This window comes from Tupaia chinensis, unplaced genomic scaffold (assembly GCF_000334495.1).
Source record: "Tupaia chinensis unplaced genomic scaffold, TupChi_1.0 Scaffold143602_1, whole genome shotgun sequence".
Lineage (NCBI taxonomy): Eukaryota > Metazoa > Chordata > Mammalia > Scandentia > Tupaiidae > Tupaia > Tupaia belangeri.
The window spans coordinates 2,490,787-2,510,689 of NW_006203448.1; the positions used below are offsets into that span (position 1 = coordinate 2,490,787).

The window sequence follows — 19,903 nt, forward strand, 5'->3', positions numbered from 1 at the left end:
AGGCCGGCTTGGGTGGCAGCAGTCGGCTGGAGGAGCGGCGGGCCTGGGCCTGGCGCGGCGGGATAGAGCGGGCTGGGCGGCGGGTAGAGCGCGGAGGCGGCGGGCGCGGGCTGGAAGAGCATGGGCACCTGCGGGAAGGGCGGGTAGAGCAGGTGCACCGCCTTGGGGTCAGGTGGCGCGTAGGGCGGGGGCTCCTCCACGAAGCCTATCTGGGGGACGCCGCTGGGCGCTGCCTTGGGCCCTGGCCTGGCCTCGCCTATCTCCTGCACTGGGGCTGGGAGCGTCGCCGTCGCGGAGCCGGGTGTGGGGTCCTCGGAGACAGGCTCGCTGCCCTCTGGGGCCGCTGTGGCCCCGTCCTCGCAGGACACTCTGTCCTCATCCAGGGGCTGCGGGCGGCGCGGGAGCGGCGGGAGCGCTGGGTGCTCAGGGTGCTCTGGGCTCCAGGGGTCTTCAGGAGCTGCGAGAGGCTCCGGGGGTACGGGGCTCTGTGGGTTCTCCGCGCCTGCAGGGCTGCCGCCCTCCTTCCTGTGGGGACCTGGGAAGAAAAGGTGGGGCTGTGAGTCCAGAGAGGTCAGTAAGGGCCATGAGCCCCTCCCCGATGGCCCCAGAGACACCACTCTGAGGGTGATGCTGTTCCTCACCTTCCTGTGGACCAAGCGTTCAGGCCCTCCAGCCGGGCGCCAGGCTGCAGGGAGAGCAGTGACAGGACCAGGAAACACTCCGAGAGCTGGAGTGCCTCGCAGGAGATCACACAGCACGAGTCTACCTGGTCCTGGCCTTGGGCCAGACTGTCTCCACTGCGAGAAGTTCCTACCCTATGACCTCTGTCACAGTGGATTGGACTAGAGGAGGAGAATTGGCCCAGGGCAGCCCCTGATTGGCTGTTCTGAAACACAGCTCCTGTCCAGGAAGGGCCTGAGGAGGTGAGCTGAGCCAATCAGATTCTTGGCTTGTTGGCAATTTGCTAGGAGCTGCCAGACCCGGCTTACAACCCTTACCTGGGGGAGCCAGGCCACTGAGGCCTTGAGCCCACCTAGCACGTGGAGGAAACAGCCAGAATGAGGTGGAGGGCCAAGCGAGGACAAGGATGGGGCGTGGGAAGAGAGGCCCGCCCAGAAGTGTGAACCCAGGCTCAGAGCCCTGAAGCTGCCAGCTGCCTTCCCTAACCCAGCCCCCAGCCCCTGGGCCCCGGCCCCCACGCCATGAATTATGGAGGCACCTGAGCCCAGATCGGCAAGTCCTGACAGCCCTGCACCTCCTGACTAGAGCACACGCACTCTATAGCAAAAATCTCTCTCTAAAGAAAGAATTACTATAATAGTCAAGACAGTCCATTATTATTAAAATGGACACAGATTAACGGCACACAGCGACAAATACAGACACAAATGTATTTGTCAAGGGGTTTCTGCCAAATATTCTAAGGCAATTCATGGAGAAAGAAAAATATTTTCAGTATGTAGTGCAGGGGGGCTGGCCTTGTGACCTAGTGGTTAGGGGAGCTGGGTCCCACAGGGCCGAGCACTCTACAGTCCAGTCCTAGCGACCGGGAAATACCCCGGCTTGCGCGTGTGCACCCCAGGCCCTGACAGTCGGTCGGAGAGGTGCGGGAGAGGGGGCTGCAGCCGACCGCACTCCGCTGGCGCTGCTTTCTCCCTCTCCTCTTGCTCAGTTTCCCTTCTCTCTCTGGCAAGTTAAAGGAGGAGGGGAACGAAGAGGTACTCTGCAGCGACAGACAGCAGACACTGGCTGTCCCCCAGGTGGGAGGGGGATTACTGGCACGCACCATGAACCCAGCAAATGCGTCTGAACTGTGCAGCTGGCGGACCTCACTACCTCGTGTAGAACACCTCACAACACGTTTTTAAAAAGTGCTGGTAAATTGGGGCTCGCTCTCTCGCCACTGAGAATCGTTTTTCGCCACCACAGATATATCAGAACTGGTCTGCTGCCAGCCGAGGGCCTGAGGTATCCCAGCTGACAGCCTGCAACCCCAGGCACGCGGGCCCCAGTGACAAGCAGACCCGCAGCTGGCCTGCAAAGCTCTGTGCGGCCATCGTCCCTCTGCAGATGAGGATCAGGAACAGGAATGGTATTTTAAATAACAGCCCACATGGACCAGGCTCTGCTCAGAGAGCTTGGCATAGGTCACCCTCAGGAATGTGACCTGGTTTTACGACCTGCATTGTACAGATAAGGAAAGCGAGGCACCCAGCAGGTACCGGACCATCCTAGGGATGCTATCACAGAATGCCCGTGGGCCCGGTGGAGCCAGGCCAGTTAGACACACACAAACACAGGCTCAGCTCGCTGGGCTCCCCCGGGGCAAATACCTGGGGCGGTGGTGCACATAGGACAGCAGAGCGAATATTAACACAGGGCCTCTGGAGGCTGCCCTGCCCTGGCCTCTGGTCCTTGGTTCTAGGTCCTGGACACCTGAGCCTCCACTGGACGGGGAGGCGGCCAGGGCTGCCACTCAGAAGGCAAAGAGGGGGAGAGTGCTGGAGGGTCTGGGGTGCCTGGAAGGTCAGAGCAGGGTGGGGGCTGCAGCCAAGCCAGGCCCGGCCCTCCTGGGCCAGCACTCCTAGAGCGCCCATCTGCAGGGTGGCTCTCAAGGTCACCAGGGCTGGGGTCACAGGTTCCACTGCCCCGGGGGCTCCCAAGGGCTGGAGTCTGGGTTTCCCCTGCCCCTTCATGCCTGGTTCCAGTGGGGCTGCTGGTTGAGGCCTTGTTTGGTAGCCCCTGCCTGCCGCCCCCAGCTCTGCACCTGCCCCTCCCCATCCCTGACCAGGGGCTCCTGGTCTGCAGGGCTGCCCCTCCCCATGGTGCTCTCTGGAGGTGGGCTGGAGGCAGACCAAAGCTCCCAGAGGCAGACAGGGCAGGAGGGGCTGGGAAATGCCAGGGGCGCCCTCCACCAGCTCAGGGGCTTCCCTCACCCCCACTTCTCTACAGGTGACCCCCTCCCCAGCTGGGGAGGGGCATGGCCAAAGTTCCCGAACTTTCCACAGCAGCGTCCTGACTCCCCTAGTTCCGAGTGCGGCTGTCTCAGGCAGACCAAAGCTCCCAGAGGCAGACAGGGCAGGAGGGGCTGGGAAATGCCAGGGGCGCCCTCCACCAGCTCAGGGGCTTCCCTCACCCCCACTTCTCTACAGGTGACCCCCTCCCCAGCTGGGGAGGGGCATGGCCAAAGTTCCCGAACTTTCCACAGCAGCGTCCTGACTCCCCTAGTTCCGAGTGCGGCTGTCTCAGGCCCGGCGGTCGCCTCCTGTCCTGCCCTCGCGCCAGCCCTTGCGCCCGCAGGCCGGGTGCCCACCCGTGGCCCTCACCTGCCTCCATGGCCAGAGCCCGCGGCCGGAACGCCCGGGGCTGCGCTGCTCCCGGCTCCCGCCGCCGCCCCCCCCCGTCAGCGCGCTGGCGCCACCAGCTCAGGTTTCCTGGTGGCGGCAGCACTGGCCGTTAATAATTGACCGCCTTGTTTGCCGACGCTGTGTCAACACGTCGTTCCCTCGCGCCCTGGCGCTCCGGCCCAGCCCACGTCCTGGGCTGTCTGGGCCGTCCCCCGCTGCGAACCCCGACGTGACCGAGGTGGAAGGGCCTGGGGCCAAGGATGCAGGTGCAGCACCCACGGGCAGGGACAGTCAGGGGAGACAGACCAGGACTGAGGGGCGGTAGTGACCAGATCTCCCTGTAGCTTTTCACATGCAGTCTCTTGAGTTTGAAACCCTAGGTCCTGAAGCAGGTCCGACCCAGTCACTTGGCAGTGCTGGATGGGCCAGGGCATGGTGCCAGACAGTCCACCCAGGCACAGCTGGCCCCAGCCGGTCAGGGGTCCCTGGGGAACAAGAATGAAGAAGGATGAGGGAGAAGCCCAGGAGGTGTGGGCAGCCCTGGGACTGTGCACCTTGGGGTTCTGGCCACGCTGCTTAGGGCTGGTGGCTTTTTGTTCGTTTTGAGATTTTTGCTATAGGGTGTGTGCACTCAGGGAAAGATAGAGACAGAAAGTGAGACAGCTCTCAGGAGGGATGTTTACGCCGCAGTCCTTTCTCCTCCATCCTCCTCTCTGGATCCTGGGCACCCATGCTCACACGCCCTGCATGTTTCAAGCTGCCAGGTCTGGAGCTTGAACGGCAGCCAGCTGTGTGGGAGTCCAGAGCCTTAATCACTATGCCACCTGTTGGCCCCATAGGGCTGGAGTTTTACACTCAGGGCTAGACAAGGAATGAAGACAGACCTGTGAAGCAGAAAGTTGGCGTGGAGAAGGGCTGTCAGGTGGCGTGGTGGTTAAGGGTGCCAGACTCCCACATGGCCGACTGCAGTTTGAATCCCAGACCTGGTGGTTTGCTTTCTCACTTTCCCGCTCTCTGTGTCCCTCTCTGGTCAAGTTAAAATAAGTAAATGAATAAAGTTAAATGAAATAATTCTAAAAAGAAGAAAGTTGGGGTGGAGAGAGATGCATGGAAGACAAGGCCTGCCCACGGCTCATGGAAGTGACAGGGTCTGAGCCAGCTTCGGTTCTGGGTGAAGAACCAAAACCTCCCTGGGAGGGGCCTGCAGGTGGCATAGTGATTAAGCCGCTGGACTCACGTGAGCTAGTGGCTTGAAACTTAGCTGGGCGTGTGTGCGTGCTTGCTCAAAATCCTGAGGGGAGAATGGAGGAGAAGGGATGGCGGTGTGGCCAGCCCCCTGGGGGTTGACTTCTCATTTTGTCTCTATCTCTGTCTCACCGACAAGCACATGTGCCCTATAGCAAAAAAAAAAAAAAAAACCTCTCTCAAAAACAAAATAAAACCTCCCTGAAAGTTGTAACTATAGGTCTATTTCTCACTTGAGTATGGGGTTCAAATTCAGCCTCTCCTCTGGTCCAGACACCACCCGCTAAAAGTTGGTGTAGTGGTTAAGGTGCTGGACTCCCACATGGCCAACTGCGGCTGCGTCCTGGAGCGGGCAGCTTGCTTCCTCACTTTGTCTCTCTCGGGTGAGCACACACGTCCTGTGACAAATTAAAGAATGATAATAATAATAAATAAAGTGAAATTTTATTTGACTTTATTTCAATTTGACCAGGGTGAGAGAGAGAGAGTGAGAAAGCAAGCTGCCATGGAACCAGCAGTTAGCATAATGGCTATGTTGCTGAACTCCCATGTAGCTGACTGCGGTTCGAGTTCTGGACCCGATGGCTTGAAACTCACTCCAGGCGCGTGTGCGTGTGTGCCCAAGATTCCGAGAAGAGAATGGAGGAGAAGGGATTATGGCATGGCCATCCTCCCCTGGGGAGGGTGATTTCTCGCTTTCTATCTCTATCTCTTTCTGTCTTTCTGGTGAGCACACGTGCCCTGTAGCAAAAAAATTTAAAAAAAAAAGAAAGAAAGAAAGAAAGCTGCCAGGTCCGGGACTCGAACCATGGTCGGCCATGTGGGAGTCCAGCACCCTTAACCACCATGCCACCTGCTGGCCTCAATAATTTTTATTTTTTTTAAGAATTATTTTAGGGACCAGCAGATGGCATAATGGTTACCTTGCTGGACTCCTACATAATCAATCGTGTTTCGAATCCCAGACCTGGCAGTTTAAAACACACTGAGTGTATGTGTGGGCATGCCTAAAATCCCGAGAGGAGAGTGGAGAAGGGATTGCAGTGTGACCATCTCCCCTCGGGGGGGATTTCTCATTTTCTGTCTCTGTGTCTCCCTCTGTCTCTCTGGTGAGCACAGACAACCTGTAACAAAAAACTCTTTCAAAAAAAAATAAAATAAAAAGAATTATTTTAGGGGCTGGCAGGTAGTGTGGTGGTTAGGGTGCTTGACTCTCACATGGTTGACCATGATTCAAATCCCAGGCGTGGTGGCTTGCATTCTTGCTTTCCCTTTCTCTCTGGTCAAATTAAAATTAATTAATTAATTAATTAGTTTATTCTTTTTAAAAAGGTTTCATTCATCTTAATTTTATTCATCATCATTATTATTTTTTATTTGACCAGAGAGAGACAGAGAAAGGGAATGTGAGATAGCAAGCCACCAGGTCCAGGACTCGAACCATAGTTGGCCATGTGAGAGTACAACATCTTAACTACCATGCCACCTGCCGGGCCCTAAAATAATTCTTTTTTAAAAAATGATGTTGAAGTAGTGGCTTTGGGGAGAAGGTCTGAGATTTACCCAAAGCAAACATAACACTTGTTAGCAGTAGTGGCAGGTGCAGGCATTGGGAGAATTTATAGACTCAGAGTAAGCAAAGAAAGGATTTCCTGTCTTTCCAGCGGAGGAAGCGGGCCAGGTATAGAGCTGTGTTTGGTCCTGAAGAGCCATGTCCTCCCACTGGCTGGCATGGTCCACAGTCCTAGACCAGGCGGCTTGCTTTCTTGCTCCCCGCACCCCAGTCAAATTGAAGAATGATAATTAAAGTTAAATAAATAATTATTTTAAAATTCTTTAGTTTTATTTATTACTATTACTATTTTATTTGACCAGAGAAACAGAGAGAGTCGGAGGAAGCCAAAAAGCCAGCTGCCTGGTCCGGGACTGCGCACTGTGCTTGGCCATGTGGGAGTCCAGGGCATTAACCACCACTCCACCTGCTGGCCCCCATAAAATAATTCTTTATAAAAAGATTATATTTTAATAACAAAAACACAGATAAAGGGTGAGAGGATTACAGTCAGGCAGCCAAGGTGGTCCTGAGACAGGGCACCTGCTGGTCCTTGGCAATGCCAAGCTCTCTGGTTATCACCCACGGGTACTGTCTAGCTGCCGTGGTGTGCCGTATGTCGTTTGTTATTAGCTCTGGTGCCAGCTGATAATGAGCGTATCGGTCTTTTAGAGACATTTGCTATAGGGCACATGTGCTTACCAGGGAGAGTCAGAGACAGAGAAAGTGAGAAAACACCCCCAGGGGATGGCCATGCCGCAAACACTTCTCCTAGGATTTTGGGCACACACATGTGTACACACATACCTGGCATGTTTTTCAAGCCACCAGGTTCAGGATTAGAATCACCCAGTCGGCCACGTGGGATCTAGTTACCTTAACCACCACGCCACCGGCTGGCCCAGGTATAGCAATCTTTATGTCTGAGGACAGAAACTTAGAAAACCAAGAGTCAGCCCTCTGCAATGAGGGAGAAAAGAAGAGAAATGCCTGAAGCACCTGGGAGGCACTGAACGTGCCCTTTCACTGCTCCATGGCGTATAACCCCTATTCAAGGTGACAAGATTCCCAGGGAGGGAAAATGCCCCTAAAGATGAGCTCACAATCCCTCCTGTGGCAAAACGCACAGGGAAACCAGCCACCATGAGCCACGGTCTGCAGATGAAGCAGATTCGGCCCTGGGCCAGTCAGGACTCAGGTAGAAAAGCAGAAACCACTCAGAATACTTGAAATCCAGGGAATTAGCACAGGGAGCTGGCGTTAGAGTGACAGGAGAGGCAGGAGCTGACCAGAGAAGAGGAAACCAGCCCAGTGCTCGGCATGAGGAAGATGGAGTGCCTGAGTGACCACCAGGGCAAGAAGGTGGGAGTGCCCCACCCCACCTGCAGGCAACCGAGGGTGTAGAGAATCTAAAGGCAATAACAGTTACAGGACGGGACCAGCGGTTAATGTAATGGCTATGTTGCTGGATTCCCACATAGTCGACCGTGATTTGCATCCCGGACCCGGTGGCTTAAAACTCATGCCAGGCGCGTGTGTGTGCCTGCCCAAGATCCTGAGAGGAGAATGGAGGAGAAGGGATTGCGGCGTGGCCATCCCCCCTGGGGGGTGATTTCTCGCTTTCTGTCTCTCTGTCTGTCTCTGTCTGGTGAGCGCATGCGCCCTAAAGCAAAAACCTCTCCAAAAATAAATAAATAAATAAATAACAGTTACAGGACCAGCAGTTAGTGTAATGGCTATGTCGCTGGACTCCCATGTAGTTGACCGCAGTTCCAGTCCTAGACCCAGTGGCTCAAACTCACACCCGGCGCGTGTGTGTGCGTGCCCAAGATCCTGAGAGAAGAATGGAGGAGAAGGGATTGCGGCATGGTCATCCCCCATGAGGGGTGATTTCTTGTTTTCTGTTTCTCTGTCTCTCTGTGTCTTTCTGGCGAGTGCATGTGCCCTATAGCAAAAACCTCTCCAAAAAAACAAAATTTTTTTAAAGCCTTGGCTTGGGGCCAGCAGGTAACATGGGTTACATCACTGGATTCCCACATGGTCAATGACTGTTGGAGTCCCAGACTTCGTGGCTTGAAGTTTACGCCAGGCACGTGCATGCCCAAAAATCTCGGGAGGAGAATGGAGGAGGAGGGGTAGTGGTACGACCATCCCACTCAGGGAAACTTTCTCATTCCCTGTCACTGTCTCTCCCTCTCTCTGTCTCTCTCCAGAGAGTGCATGTGCCTTATGACAAAAACCTAAATAAAGAAGTAAATACACGCACACACGCCCTGCCTGGTGTCGGTGAAAGCAGAAGTCGGACATGACGTGAATTCACCCCATCGCGGACCCTGCGCAGCACCTTCCTGGAGTGACCTCGTTCTCCATCTCCGTCTCACTAGCTGACGCTCGGACACGGGTTTGGGTTTCCTGGAAACTCTAGCTAAGACAAACCTTTCAGGCAAGCACCAGCACGGGGCAGGGTGCAGTCCCGGCCTCCTGCCCCTGCCTCTTGGATGTTAACCTGGGACGTTGGCAGGCCTTGTCTTCATAAGTAGCCCTGATCCGCTTTTCTGTCTCACACCCAAAAACACCAGACCCTTGCCCACACTGTTTCCCTCGGGGCGAGGGCCAGAGGAGCTGCCAGGTGATTACAGTTTTGTTTGTGTGGATCCATTTTCTGCAACGATTGTGTTACTTCTGCATTCGGGAGGCAGAAATGAGTTGGCAACTGGCCCACCCTCAAGGCTCACAGTGCCTCAAGGCTCACAGTGCTGGCTAGTGCTCAGTTACAGATGCAGTTTGGAGGCTGGCAGTTGGTGTGGTGGTTAAGGGCACTGGACTCCCACATGGTCGACTGCGGTTTGAGTCCCAGACCTGGCAACTTGCATTTTCACTTTCTTTCTCTCTCTCACTCTGTCCCTCTCTGGTCAAATTTAAATAAATAAATAAATAAATAAAGTTAAATAAAATAATTCTTAAAAAAAAAAAAAGATGCAATTTGGGGCCAAGAGGTGGCATGGTGGGGTAAGGTGTTGTATTCCCACATGATTGACTATGGTTCAATTCCACATCTGGTAGCTGGAAAACCATACCAGGCATGTGTGCATGCATGCCCAAAATCTCAAGAGGAGAATGGAGAAGAGATTGTGGCATGGCCATCTCCCTGGGGAATGGCTTCAGGGGTGCTTTCTCACTAGCCTCTCTCTGTCTCTGTCTCTGTGGTGCACATCCACCCTTTCGCAAAAATCTAATTTTTTTTTTTTTTAATTTTAAAAAGATACAATTAGAGGTCAGTGGCATGGTGGTTAAAGGAGCTCAATCCTACATGATTGACCACATGGTTTGAACCCTGGCCCTGGCAGCTTGAGGGGCACACTGCGCAAGTGTGCTTGTGTGCCCCAAATCCTAGCGGGATGGCAGAGTGGGGCAGGGACTGCGGGTAACTAGGCCCCGTCAGGGAGTGCTTTCTCTCTGTCTCTGGGGAGCACATGAGATCTCTGACCATAAAAAGGAATTGAGATGAGCTGGCATTCTTTTCCTTTCCATTTTTTTAGGTTTTTGCCGCGGGGCACGTGCGCTCACTGGGAGAAGAGAAAGAGAAAGTGAGAAATCACACCCCAGGGGGATGGCCTCATCGCAATCCGTTCTCCTCCATTCTCCTCTCAAGATTTTAGGTACGCACACACACGCCCAGTGTGATTTTCTCTTTTCCTTTCTTTCTTTCTTTTTTAAAATTATTTTGTTTTATTCATTCACTCATTTATTTAATTTGACCAGAGAGACACACAGAGGGAAAGTGAGAAAGCAAGCCACTAGGTCTAGGACTGGAACCATGGTCAGCCCAGCGGGAGAGTCCAGCATCTGAACCACCATGCCACCTGCTGGCCCCTGAGCTGACATTTGTGTGGGGGTGGGGGAGTGGTCAGGCTGGCTAAGGCAAGAAGGAGGAAGGAGGCCTGTGCATCTGCTCCCTGTGCCCACGTGCAATGGAGGGGCTGGGGGACAGAGGAGACAAGAGAAGCCACGGGGCAGGCACTGTCACTCTTCCAAGTACTGCCTCACCTGCTCCTAAGAAGCCCAAGCACAGGGCTCTAGCGTCGACCCCGGCCTCTCAGCAACACGGTTATGGTGCATGGAGAGTTCAACTAACGGCAGCTACAGCGCTGCCCTCATGGGCTCTCGCCCCAGGACACACACCCAGCAGGTGGGTGGGGAAGCAGCTGCTGAACGGTGGGGGGACCCTGCAGAGGGGCCAGGCCACCAGCAACATAGAAGTCACCTGTCCCAGGTAGGGTGGGCCGAGGGCAATGAGAAGGACACTAGGAACCAGCCCAGGGCGTGTCTGGGGTGGGAGGCACCCTAGCCTGGGCCTGGCAGGGCCTGAGGAGTGAACTAGGCTGAGGCAGGAGCTGCTGCCGGAGCCTCGCTGGTCCTGCTCTCCTCCCACCTCTGCACATCCCAGCATGCCTTGCCCAGGGCCAGTCTGTGGAAGTGTCCAGTGAAGAGCAGAACAAGCCAGGAGTTCCCTGCTTCACGCATGCTTTGCCAAGGTCACGCTTCCTCATGAAACAGAGAGAGGCTGCAGCCAGCTGGAGACTTGGGGCTGGACCTCTGCTGGGGCTGGGGAGGTCTGGGTGGTACTGCTTGGCCCAAAAGCCTGAGCCACGTGGCCCAGGACTGGATGGGTCTGAGCCCGGCTGTCATTCAGAACCTGGCTCAGGACCCAGCCTTGCCCCTTCTCTGGATAGGGGTGACTCTGGCTGGCCCACCCACCCTTCAGGAGCCCTGTCTGTCCGCGTCCTCAGGGCTCAGAAAGCCCAAGGCCCCCTCCACATACACTGCCTGGGGGACACCTGCAGCCTGACTTCCAGAAAGGGGTCAGGGCTCCAAGGTGAGCACCTGAGGGTCCTCTGGCTCCTGTCTCTCCGGGTGGGCTAGAATCCCCGAGCTAGAACTGCGCTCTCCAGCCCTGGGAAGTGGCCCTGGATGTAGGAAAGGGTGGGAGGCACGGGGTGGGGGGTGTAAGGGGGCGTCACTGAAGACTCTGAGGGCTGGTGGGAGTGTGGGGGTGGGCGACATGCTGGGGCCCAGCCTGGAGGGCGGGCTGGGGTGGGGGCTCAGCAAGGCAGGGCTAAGGCAGGGCTAAGACAGCGCCCTGGAGGGACGTGGCCAACGGTGGAGGCAGAGGACCGTGCGGAGCCCGAGGCGCCGAGCGGCCCCAGGGCCCAGGAGCCTCCCATGGTTGACTGTGGGCCCAGCGCCCCGGCGCTGCCTCTCGCCCCCACTTCCCATCCCCGCTTCGGCCTCGGGGTCACTCCCGTCAAGGGCTTCTGCTTGTCAAGACGCCGCAGCGACAGTCCTGCTTGGCGCCCAGGCCGGCGGGTGGGCCCGGCCCACGCATGCGCGGCGCGCTCGGCCGCCCGTGGACTACAACTCCCGTCGTGCCCCGCGCTCGCGGCTCCCGGAAGTGGTCCTTCAGCTCACTCCGACCCCTGCGTGGGGCGGCGCGCCGGCTGGTCTGGGGAAGGGGCGGGAGCGAGGGCCAGATGTGGGGAAGCGGAGCCGGAGATGGCTTCGGCTGGAGGCGGCGACTGCGAGGGCGCTGCGCCCGAGGCCGACCGTCCCCACCAGCGGCCCTTCCTGATCGGGGTGAGCGGCGGCACTGCCAGCGGGAAGGTAAGGGCCCGCGGGCCGCACTCGCCTGTCACCTGCGCCTCCGGGTGGCCCGCTGGCCGCGGTTCGCAGAGGAGACTGGGTGGGTTCTGGCCAGCCTCGGCCGCCCGGGCGGGGGAGCAGGGTGGCGGCCAGGGGTGAAGGGGCGTCTGCCTTCAGGGCGCCCCCAGCCTCCCCGCGTACCTCGTCCCTCGCGCTCCCAGGCAGGGCCGCCCCGGCGGGCGCGAGGTCTGGAGAGGTCGGCTCCCTGCTGAGCGCCCAGGAAAGGCTGCGCCGGCAGGATGAGGCTCCAGGCGGGAACTGGCTGTCTCCCCAGTCCACTGTGTGCGAGAAGATCATGGAGCTGCTGGGGCAGAACGAGGTGGACCAGCGGCAGCGCAAGCTCGTCATCCTGAGCCAGGACAGGTTCTATAAGGTCATGACGGCAGAGCAGAAGGCCAAGGCCCTGAAGGGACAGTACAATTTCGACCACCCAGGTAGATCTGGAGAGCTGGGCAGTGCGCACACCACTGCCCACCGTGGCCCTTCGCTGGGCCACCTGCCTGGGGCAAAGTCCTTGCAGAGGCCCGCTGTGGGAAGAGGGGGATAAGCTAGAGTTGGTGACTCAAGCGTCCAGGCCTGGGCCAGGTAAACGGGCGTGAGGCAGGGAGATACTAGCCCCCTCTAGTAGATTTCACCCTGGCTGGCTGTCATGGGGACAGGGGGGGAAGAAGCTGGACAGTCCAGCTCTGGGCACTCCCATTCTGTGGGCTACAGGGCTGTGCACGTCCTGTCGGTGCCAAACATAAACAAGGGCAGCCCCGAGTCCAAGTGTGCTGCAGGTCCTGGAGTCCCCACCTGTGGCCCCAGGCGGAGCTGCCCTCCCCTCTGCCACACGAGGGCAGCTGGGTCGTCTCGCCTTTTGCTTCATCTCTGCAGATGCTTTTGATAATGATTTGATGCACAGGACTCTGAAAAACATTGTGGAGGGCAAGACTGTCGAGGTCCCAACCTATGACTTTGTGACCCACTCAAGGTGAGCAGGTGCTTCCTGGGAGGGCTGGTTAGGTCCGTCCCCACCCCGGCTTGCACAGACTGCCCGGCAAGGCCCTGCCCCTTTGCCGTGAGCTGCCCCCTCCATGAGTCTGCCCCAGGACCAAAGGTGACTGCGCATGGCCCAAAGGCCCTATGTCCCCAGCAGGGCCCCCTTCTTCATCTCTCCTCGCAGGTTACCGGAGACCACAGTGGTCTACCCTGCGGACGTGGTTCTGTTTGAGGGCATCCTAGTGTTCTACAGCCAGGAGATCCGGGACATGTTCCACCTGCGCCTCTTCGTGGACACAGACTCCGACGTCAGGCTCTCTCGGCGAGGTGAGGTGGTGGTGGGTGTGTCTGCCTGCTGAGGCTGGCTGTGAGTCCCAAGATCTGGCCGGGCACTCTGCCCCTGTCGCTGCAGTTCTCCGGGACGTGCACCGAGGGCGGGACCTCGAGCAGATTCTGAGCCAGTACACCACCTTTGTCAAGCCAGCCTTCGAGGAGTTCTGCCTGCCGGTACCAACCTTTCACTTCTTTGGAAATCCCATCTCTCTCTCTCTTTTTAAATTTTGTCAGAGGTTGTGTGTTCGAGAGAGACAGGGAGAGGAGAGAGCACACACCAATGGGGGTCGGTCAGCCACATTCCCTTCTCCATTCCCTCACCATGTCGGGGTTTGGGCAGGCATGCAGACAAGCCCAGTTGTTTTTCGAGCCACTGGGGCCAGGATTTGAGCCACATGGTTGACTGTGGGTTCTGGCCACCTTAGCCACCAGGCCACATGGTTGGCTGCTTCTCCCTTTTCAGAAGGACCCATGGTGCCCAGTGCTATGAAGGCTAAATCTGGGATGAAAGTGATCTGGTCAGCAGAAAATTTAACGTTTATACCCAAGTAGCTGGAGACTCGTTCTCATCTCTGGAAACAAGGTCCTGCCTCTGCCAGGAAAGCCCTTGTCTCCTCCACAGCCAGTGGCCTGCTTCCTCCGTGCCTCATATTTTTACCCAAATGGCACCTGTGTTCACACGCACCCTCTGCCTGCTTACCTTTTCCAGTTTGCTCATCATCTGGGGAACACCCAGTGCCTTACTAACCCCCTCAGAGCAGGAAGCCACACGGACGTAGGCTGTTTGGTCAGTTCTTGGCCGGACACCAGGCCTGGCCCACAGGTGGCACTGTAACTTCCCACCGCCAGCCTGGCCGCGAGGGCCTAGCTGGCCTGTGGACAGCCTTCTGTCTCTTCTTGCGTCTCGTATTCCTCATTTGGTGACACCTGCTTCTATTCAAACTAGAGCGCTTGGAAGAGGAACTTAAAAGCATTTTGTCTCTTAGAGGTAAAAACATAGCCAGGCACTGGAACCAGGGTTCCTGCTGTAATTACGTAGGATAAATGCGTTCTGTCTGCTGCTGGAAACGAAAGCTTTCTCCCCCAGTTGTCAGAGGGCGTGTATTTTCAAGCCACTGAGGCCTGAATTCTGTGGTTGGCCTTGTGGGATCTGGCTCTACAGGGCTGGCCCAAGAAAACCTTTGTGTGTGTGCTTTTGTTTGTTTTGTAATTTGCCAGAGGGCGTGTGAGGGAAATCGAGAAAGTACCCCGTCCCCGGGGAATGGTCACTCCGCAATCCCTTTTCCATCTCCCTCCTTTCGAGATTTTGGGCATGCATGCATAAGCGCCAGGCGTGTTTCTCAAGCTGCTGAGTCTAACACATAAACCGCCTGGTGGGATCCAGCTGCATTAACCACCAGGCCATGGGCTGGCCTGAAAACTTTCTTTTTCACATGCATGTTCTCTGACATTTCTGGAAAGTGATTTGAGAAGTAAGGCGTTACTGCCTCTGTGACAGACATTTGGCAGGGTGTATGGTTTGCAGTGACACTCGGGACATGAGCTCTGACCCCGTTGAGGAAGTTGTTGCCCGCCACGCCATGAACCTGAGCCCCGTCTCCTCACCCTCTGTGTTGGGCCGCCTGTTTAGTCCTGCTCACTGACCCACGAGCACCTGCAGAGGTGGCCCTTCCTCTCCCTCCCCTGCTGCAGCCCAGGCCCTTGTCAACTTGTTCCTGGATTTCTGTAGCTTCTGGGCTCCCCTCTCCTGGCTGCTTGAGCCCAGTCTGCCCTCATCGGGGCTCAAACCCACACGGAAACCAACCCTGGCTTTCTTGTGCCCTTGTCCCTCATGGGCTGGCCCCACTCTGCAGACAGCTGCCTCTTCAGCTCATCTCTGGTACCATGTCTCCCTGGCCCAAACACAGGCCAGCAGCTCCAGATGGTCCACAGGTCTGTCCCTGGGCTCAGCACCCCCTCCTTCCCTTGGCCCCGTCTGCCAGGTGTGCCCAGCAGCCCTCCCCGGGCCTGCCCGCTGGCCTCTGGCTGGGCCTATCCCCAGTGGCCTGGATTTCTGGGTGCAGCTCTCCCTACCTTGCTGAGACAGGTGTGGACAGGGAGTAAGGATCATTTAGCATCAGAACGATGAACAGAGGACGTGGGCAGGCGGGCGAGCAGGTGGAGGTGGCCAGGGCACATGCAGTCATGAAGGGACCGCCTCGTGTGTCTCGTCCCGTGTGCTTCTCTGGGATTTCGCAGGAAGGCTGTAATCCCAGGGAACCGGCGCTGGGTGTGGGGATCAGTTGCACTTACTTTGGCCCAGTGAGTTGTGAGCATAGAGCTGTCCCGAGGAGCTATTCCTGCAGAGGACACGATTACAAGGGCTTGGGTGGCGCCAGGGGGTGACAGTTCCTGGGGGCTACTTCAGCCCCATCTTCCAGGATCACTGTTTCTCCTCATGGCCCAAGGGCATGGGCCTCCCCGAGCACCGTAGGACTCGCCCCCGCTGTAGCACCTAGTCCCGAGCACCTTCAAGAGGCGCTGGGAGGACTCCTCACAAGCCCCCTTTGTGCTTGCAGACGAAGAAGTACGCGGACGTGATCATCCCCCGAGGGGTCGACAACATGGGTGAGCAGGGCCTGCTGGGCTGCCCGCCTCCTGCCCCTCCCAGAGCCCCTCAGCAGGGTGGGCCGTGCCTGCCGGGAGGTGGTCAGCCAGAGCGCCCAAGCGCCTCGCGAGGCTGCTGTATAGCCGGGGCCTGGGTCACAGCAGACCTAGAAGGGCACGCCGAGAACTGCTCGACGGCTCATGCAGTTGGTAACGGCATCAGGCCGGCCCTTGGTTCACAGAACCCTCGCAGGAGCGCACCTGGGAAGCTTAGGGCAACACCAGGCAGGTGCAGGGGCGGGGGCACAGGGTGGGGGAGCACAGTGCAGCATGGCCGGGACTGGGTGGGTGACCCGCCCACCCCGTGTCTGCCGCAGTGGCCATCAACCTCATAGTGCAGCACATCCAGGACATCCTGAACGGTGACATCTGCAAGTGGCACCGAGGAGGGGCCAACGGACGGAGCTACAAGAGGGCCTTCTCTGAGCCAGGAGACCACCCCGGCGTGCTGGCCTCTGGCAAACGGTCGCACCTGGAGTCCAGCAGCAGGCCCCACTGAGGAGCCGGCGTGCGCTGCTCCCGAGTCCCGGGGGGTCCCCGACAGATGCGTATCCTGGGGCCGGGCCTGCAGCTTCCCACCTGCCCCTTGACATGCAGCCTCCACCCCCTGTGCGTGTTCCGGGCTGGGAGTAGGTCAGGGCAAGGCCTTCCTCGCTTTTAAGTGGAAAAGCAACCTGACAGCCTGGAGCCAGGGCCTTCTGGCTGTTTCCATCGCTGCCTCCTGTTTAAGGAGGCCGAAGACGCGCTGAGGCCCCTGAGAAATGTGAGTGTGGGGGAAGCCAGAAGGACGCAAGCCCACACTTCCAGGGAAATGACGGAGCCGGCCTGGCCCCCGCAACAGGGCCGGTGTTTGAGTCCGCCGTGAGAGGTTCGCCCGGCAGCGTGATGCGCTTCTCACGAGTCACCTAGACGTAACGGACTGCACACCCTCGTGTCATGTGTCGTTCTCATTCTGTTCCGTGACACAAGGCTGGCAGTGACCTGGAAACTTAATTTCCTGACCCCTCCGAGTTGTGATCCAGGGTGGGAAACGCGGGCGTGGGAGCCCCAGGGAGCAGTTCCTCCGGCTGGCCTGTGCCTGGGAGGCAGAGAGGTTGGGCACCTAGGACCAGCACTTACTAACCAGCATCAACCCCTAAGGCAGCTGGCAGCCAGGTCCGCCCTGGCTCAGTGGGTCCACACAGCCCTGCCTGGGTCTGTGGCCACGGCCAGGCTATGCCACACGCTGCCTCCACCGAGGCCCATGCTGGCTCGTAGTGGACAGGCAGGTGTGGCCCTCGACACCAGCCACCTCCCTCGTGCCAGTCTAGAGTGCATGACCCCACAGATGGCTGTCCATGCTGTCCCTCCCCATGACAGCTGTGGCACCCTCTGCCATGGGCACACTAGCCTGCACGGGCACGAGAGCCTCCTCTGACCCCCGTGCAGCCCAGATGTGAGGCAGCTGGGCCCAGTCCCATGGCTGGGTTCTGGCAAGTTGGGAACAGTTTTGTCAAGGTACGCCCTTTGGGAAGGAGAATCAATAAACAGCATCAAATACGGGTGCTGACCTGGCCCTTTTTTAATGACACTGAAGGCAATTTCAGAACAAGGAGCTACAGACACGCCTTTGCTGCTGAAGCTGCCTCCGCACACCTCGGCAGAGGGCTCAGTGTGCGGCCCAGCCAGGAGGGACAGGGGCCTCGACATGGCACGGACCCCGCATCAGCCTCATGAGTGGCCTTTTGCTCACAGCTTGTCCAACGCCAATGTGTCCAGGGTGACTCCAGCGAGGCCTTGGTGAGGCAGGGCTGGGACCCGGGTGCTTGCGGGGAGGTGGGTGTGACACAGCCCGGCTGCCACGGGGGCCCAGGGCTCCTTGCCTCCCTCCGGCCCACCACGGCCACTACAGCACTCGATGGCTCAGTTCCTTGCTGGCCTTCGAGGCTGAAAGCAGGGAGGACTCAGGCACCACCTTGGCCAGTGGGCAGCCTCCGGGGCTCAGAGCCGGTGCTGGGCCGGCCCACTAGCTCGGGCGTCTGGCTCTGCTACTTCCGGATCAGGATGTCCCAGCTGTCTTTCCAGCGGAGGGCCTTGAGCTCGCCTGGTGAGAGCGCCCTGTGCCCATAGGTCAGGGGGCACAGCAGGGAGGACACGTGGCACGCCGAGGAGTACCAGGCCACGACCAGGGCTCTGAAGAGGCTCCTCTGGAGCTGGGACCTGCAGCGGCATGGCGGGCACACACGTGTGCAGAGGGTGCCCTCACCTCTGCCTTCTTGTCCCCGGGCCTGTCCACACCTGCGTTTCAGACTGGCCCTGCCCCTCCCGTTCCCTGCCACCCTTCTCACCAGCCTGTATGCACTCAGCGCGGCCTACCCTACTCCTCGGATCTCCACAGCCCGGGCCCTGCTGCAGCCCCAATGGCGGCCCATGTCACTGCACCCCGAGGCCCCCCTTTGCTCGGGCCCCGAGCGCACCGGTCTCAAAGCTTTCTTTGTTATCTGCACCACATGGGCTGCTGCTCCAGAAGTCCCCATCCCTGCCCTCGCTCCTGTCCCCTGAGTTCCTACAATGCCTCGTCTGCCCTTTTGTGAACTAACCCGTCCACGTGGCCCCACCCGGGGTCCCGGCACAGGCTGTACCTGCACAGGTGGTCGCCAACATGCTGCAGGACCATGGGGAGCAGGAGCAGCTGGAAGCTGAGTGCGGGCAGGTAGTGGTAGAGGAAGACCGTCTTCTCCATCAGGAAGAAGGGCAGGTAGTTGGCCGCCCAGCCCCCGGCACACAGCGCCCCGGCCAGCACCCAGCGCAGCCAGGCGTCTGCAGGGAAAGGGCGTGTGCAGGGAGAGGGCCGGCCGTCCAGGGCCCTGCTCCGACTGCAGCATGTGGTGGCCTCAGTGCTCCACGTGGCTTTCCTGCTCTCTCAGAAGAGACTGGGCCTGAAGGTTCTGGGGGTTTCCTCCTGGGCCCGATAGTCCTTTCCTCAGAAACCCCAGCCCCCGCCCCCAGGGCCAGACTTCCTCTTTGCATGTTTGCTCATTAAAAACAAAAATGCGGGGCGGAGGGGACTGGCCCCATACCCTGGTGGCTAAGGGAGCTGGAGCCCACAGTCAACTGCAGTTTGAGTCCTGGTCCCAACAGCTTGTGAAGCATGCTGGGTACACGAGTGTGCGTGCCAAAGGTCTTAGCAGGATGGAGAATGGAGACTGGCAAGCTCTCGCCCGCTGGGGGGACGCCTTCTCACAATTAGTGCATGTGCTCTCTGCTAGCTTAACTGGTTCTTCTTTTTAAGAGAAGAGCTTTTTTTTTAAGAGTTGTTTTATTTAACTTTATTTGTTTATTTTAATTTGATCAGAGAGAGAGAGGGAGAATGAGAGTGAGAAAGCAAGCCGCTAAGTCTGGGACTTAAATTGCGGTCGGCCATGTGGGAGTCCACCACGCTACGTGCCAGCCCCTAAATTGGTTTCTTTTCCTTTATGTGGAAGTCATAGCTGTGAGAGGAAAGCAGTCCTGGTCAAGCTGCAGTTCGTTTCTAAGTCTCCATCCTGGCAGGATTCTGGACACAAACACTCACTCCCGCCTAGCACGGTTTCCAAACTGAAGGTCCGCCACGCGGGACACAGCCAGCCCTATGCAGGTTTGCTGTGGGATCCTGTGGCCTCGGTTCACTGCACCCAGCAGACCTGATCCAACCTGGGCAACTCTGGTCACATGCTGGGATGTGGAGCAGGGCCTGAGACCGCCCGGGAGCAGTGGAGGGGCCATATTTGTCTGGCAGGCCAGGGGAGCAGGGGCAGTCAGAATGGACTCCTCTCTGGGACTGAGCAGAGTGGGAGAAGGCTGTGTCCCGCAGCCCTCGGCAAACCTGCCTGCCCTGGTGGTTTTCCTCTTTCTGTCTCAGTGTTGTTTTTGTTTTTAAAAAAACTTGCCAGAAAGCAGGCATGTTCGCTACAAACAGGAAAAGCGAGACAGAACTGCCTGTGGAGGGTGGCCAAGACGCAATTCCTTCTCTTCCAGTTTTCCCTCCTTTCAGGATCGTGGGCGCGCACGCACATGCACCTGGTGTTTCTCAAGCCACTGGCTCCGGGGCTCACCGCCGTCAGCCCCGTGGGGCCCGAGG

At 58.0% G+C, this 19,903-nt stretch overlaps 3 protein-coding genes across 4 annotated transcripts in view; 1 reads left to right on the forward strand and 2 right to left on the reverse strand.

Moving 5' to 3' along the window:
* PRRT1B (proline rich transmembrane protein 1B) overlaps positions 1–3,382 on the reverse strand; it is a gene marked incomplete in the record, with an annotated part of 10,617 nt that extends 7,235 nt beyond the window's left edge. Inside the window, 2 exon segments of the mRNA XM_027766650.1 lie at positions 33–535; positions 3,327–3,382. Of these exon segments, the coding sequence (XP_027622451.1) occupies positions 33–535; positions 3,327–3,336 (513 nt within the window).
* Positions 3,383–11,590: 8,208 nt separating this feature from the next.
* UCK1 (uridine-cytidine kinase 1) lies at positions 11,591–17,348 on the forward strand. Of its 2 annotated transcripts, none has more exons than XM_027766649.1 (7): positions 11,591–11,805; positions 12,006–12,278; positions 12,721–12,817; positions 13,010–13,152; positions 13,238–13,332; positions 15,717–15,765; positions 16,122–17,348. In XM_027766649.1, the coding sequence occupies exons 1-7, from the start codon at positions 11,676–11,678 to the stop codon at positions 16,301–16,303; spliced, it is 969 nt and encodes a 322-aa protein (XP_027622450.1). In that variant the 5' UTR covers positions 11,591–11,675; the 3' UTR covers positions 16,304–17,348. The 2 variants fall into 2 exon arrangements, with proteins under 2 accessions (XP_027622450.1, XP_006164390.1); XM_006164328.3 differs by having other exon boundaries at positions 11,596–11,805; positions 12,119–12,278.
* Positions 17,349–17,600: 252 nt separating this feature from the next.
* POMT1 (protein O-mannosyltransferase 1) overlaps positions 17,601–19,903 on the reverse strand; it is a 28,897-nt gene continuing 26,594 nt past the window's right edge. The window contains 2 exon segments of the mRNA XM_027766651.1: positions 17,601–18,003; positions 18,426–18,603. Coding sequence (XP_027622452.1) covers positions 17,832–18,003; positions 18,426–18,603 — 350 coding nt within the window. The 3' untranslated portion in view covers positions 17,601–17,831.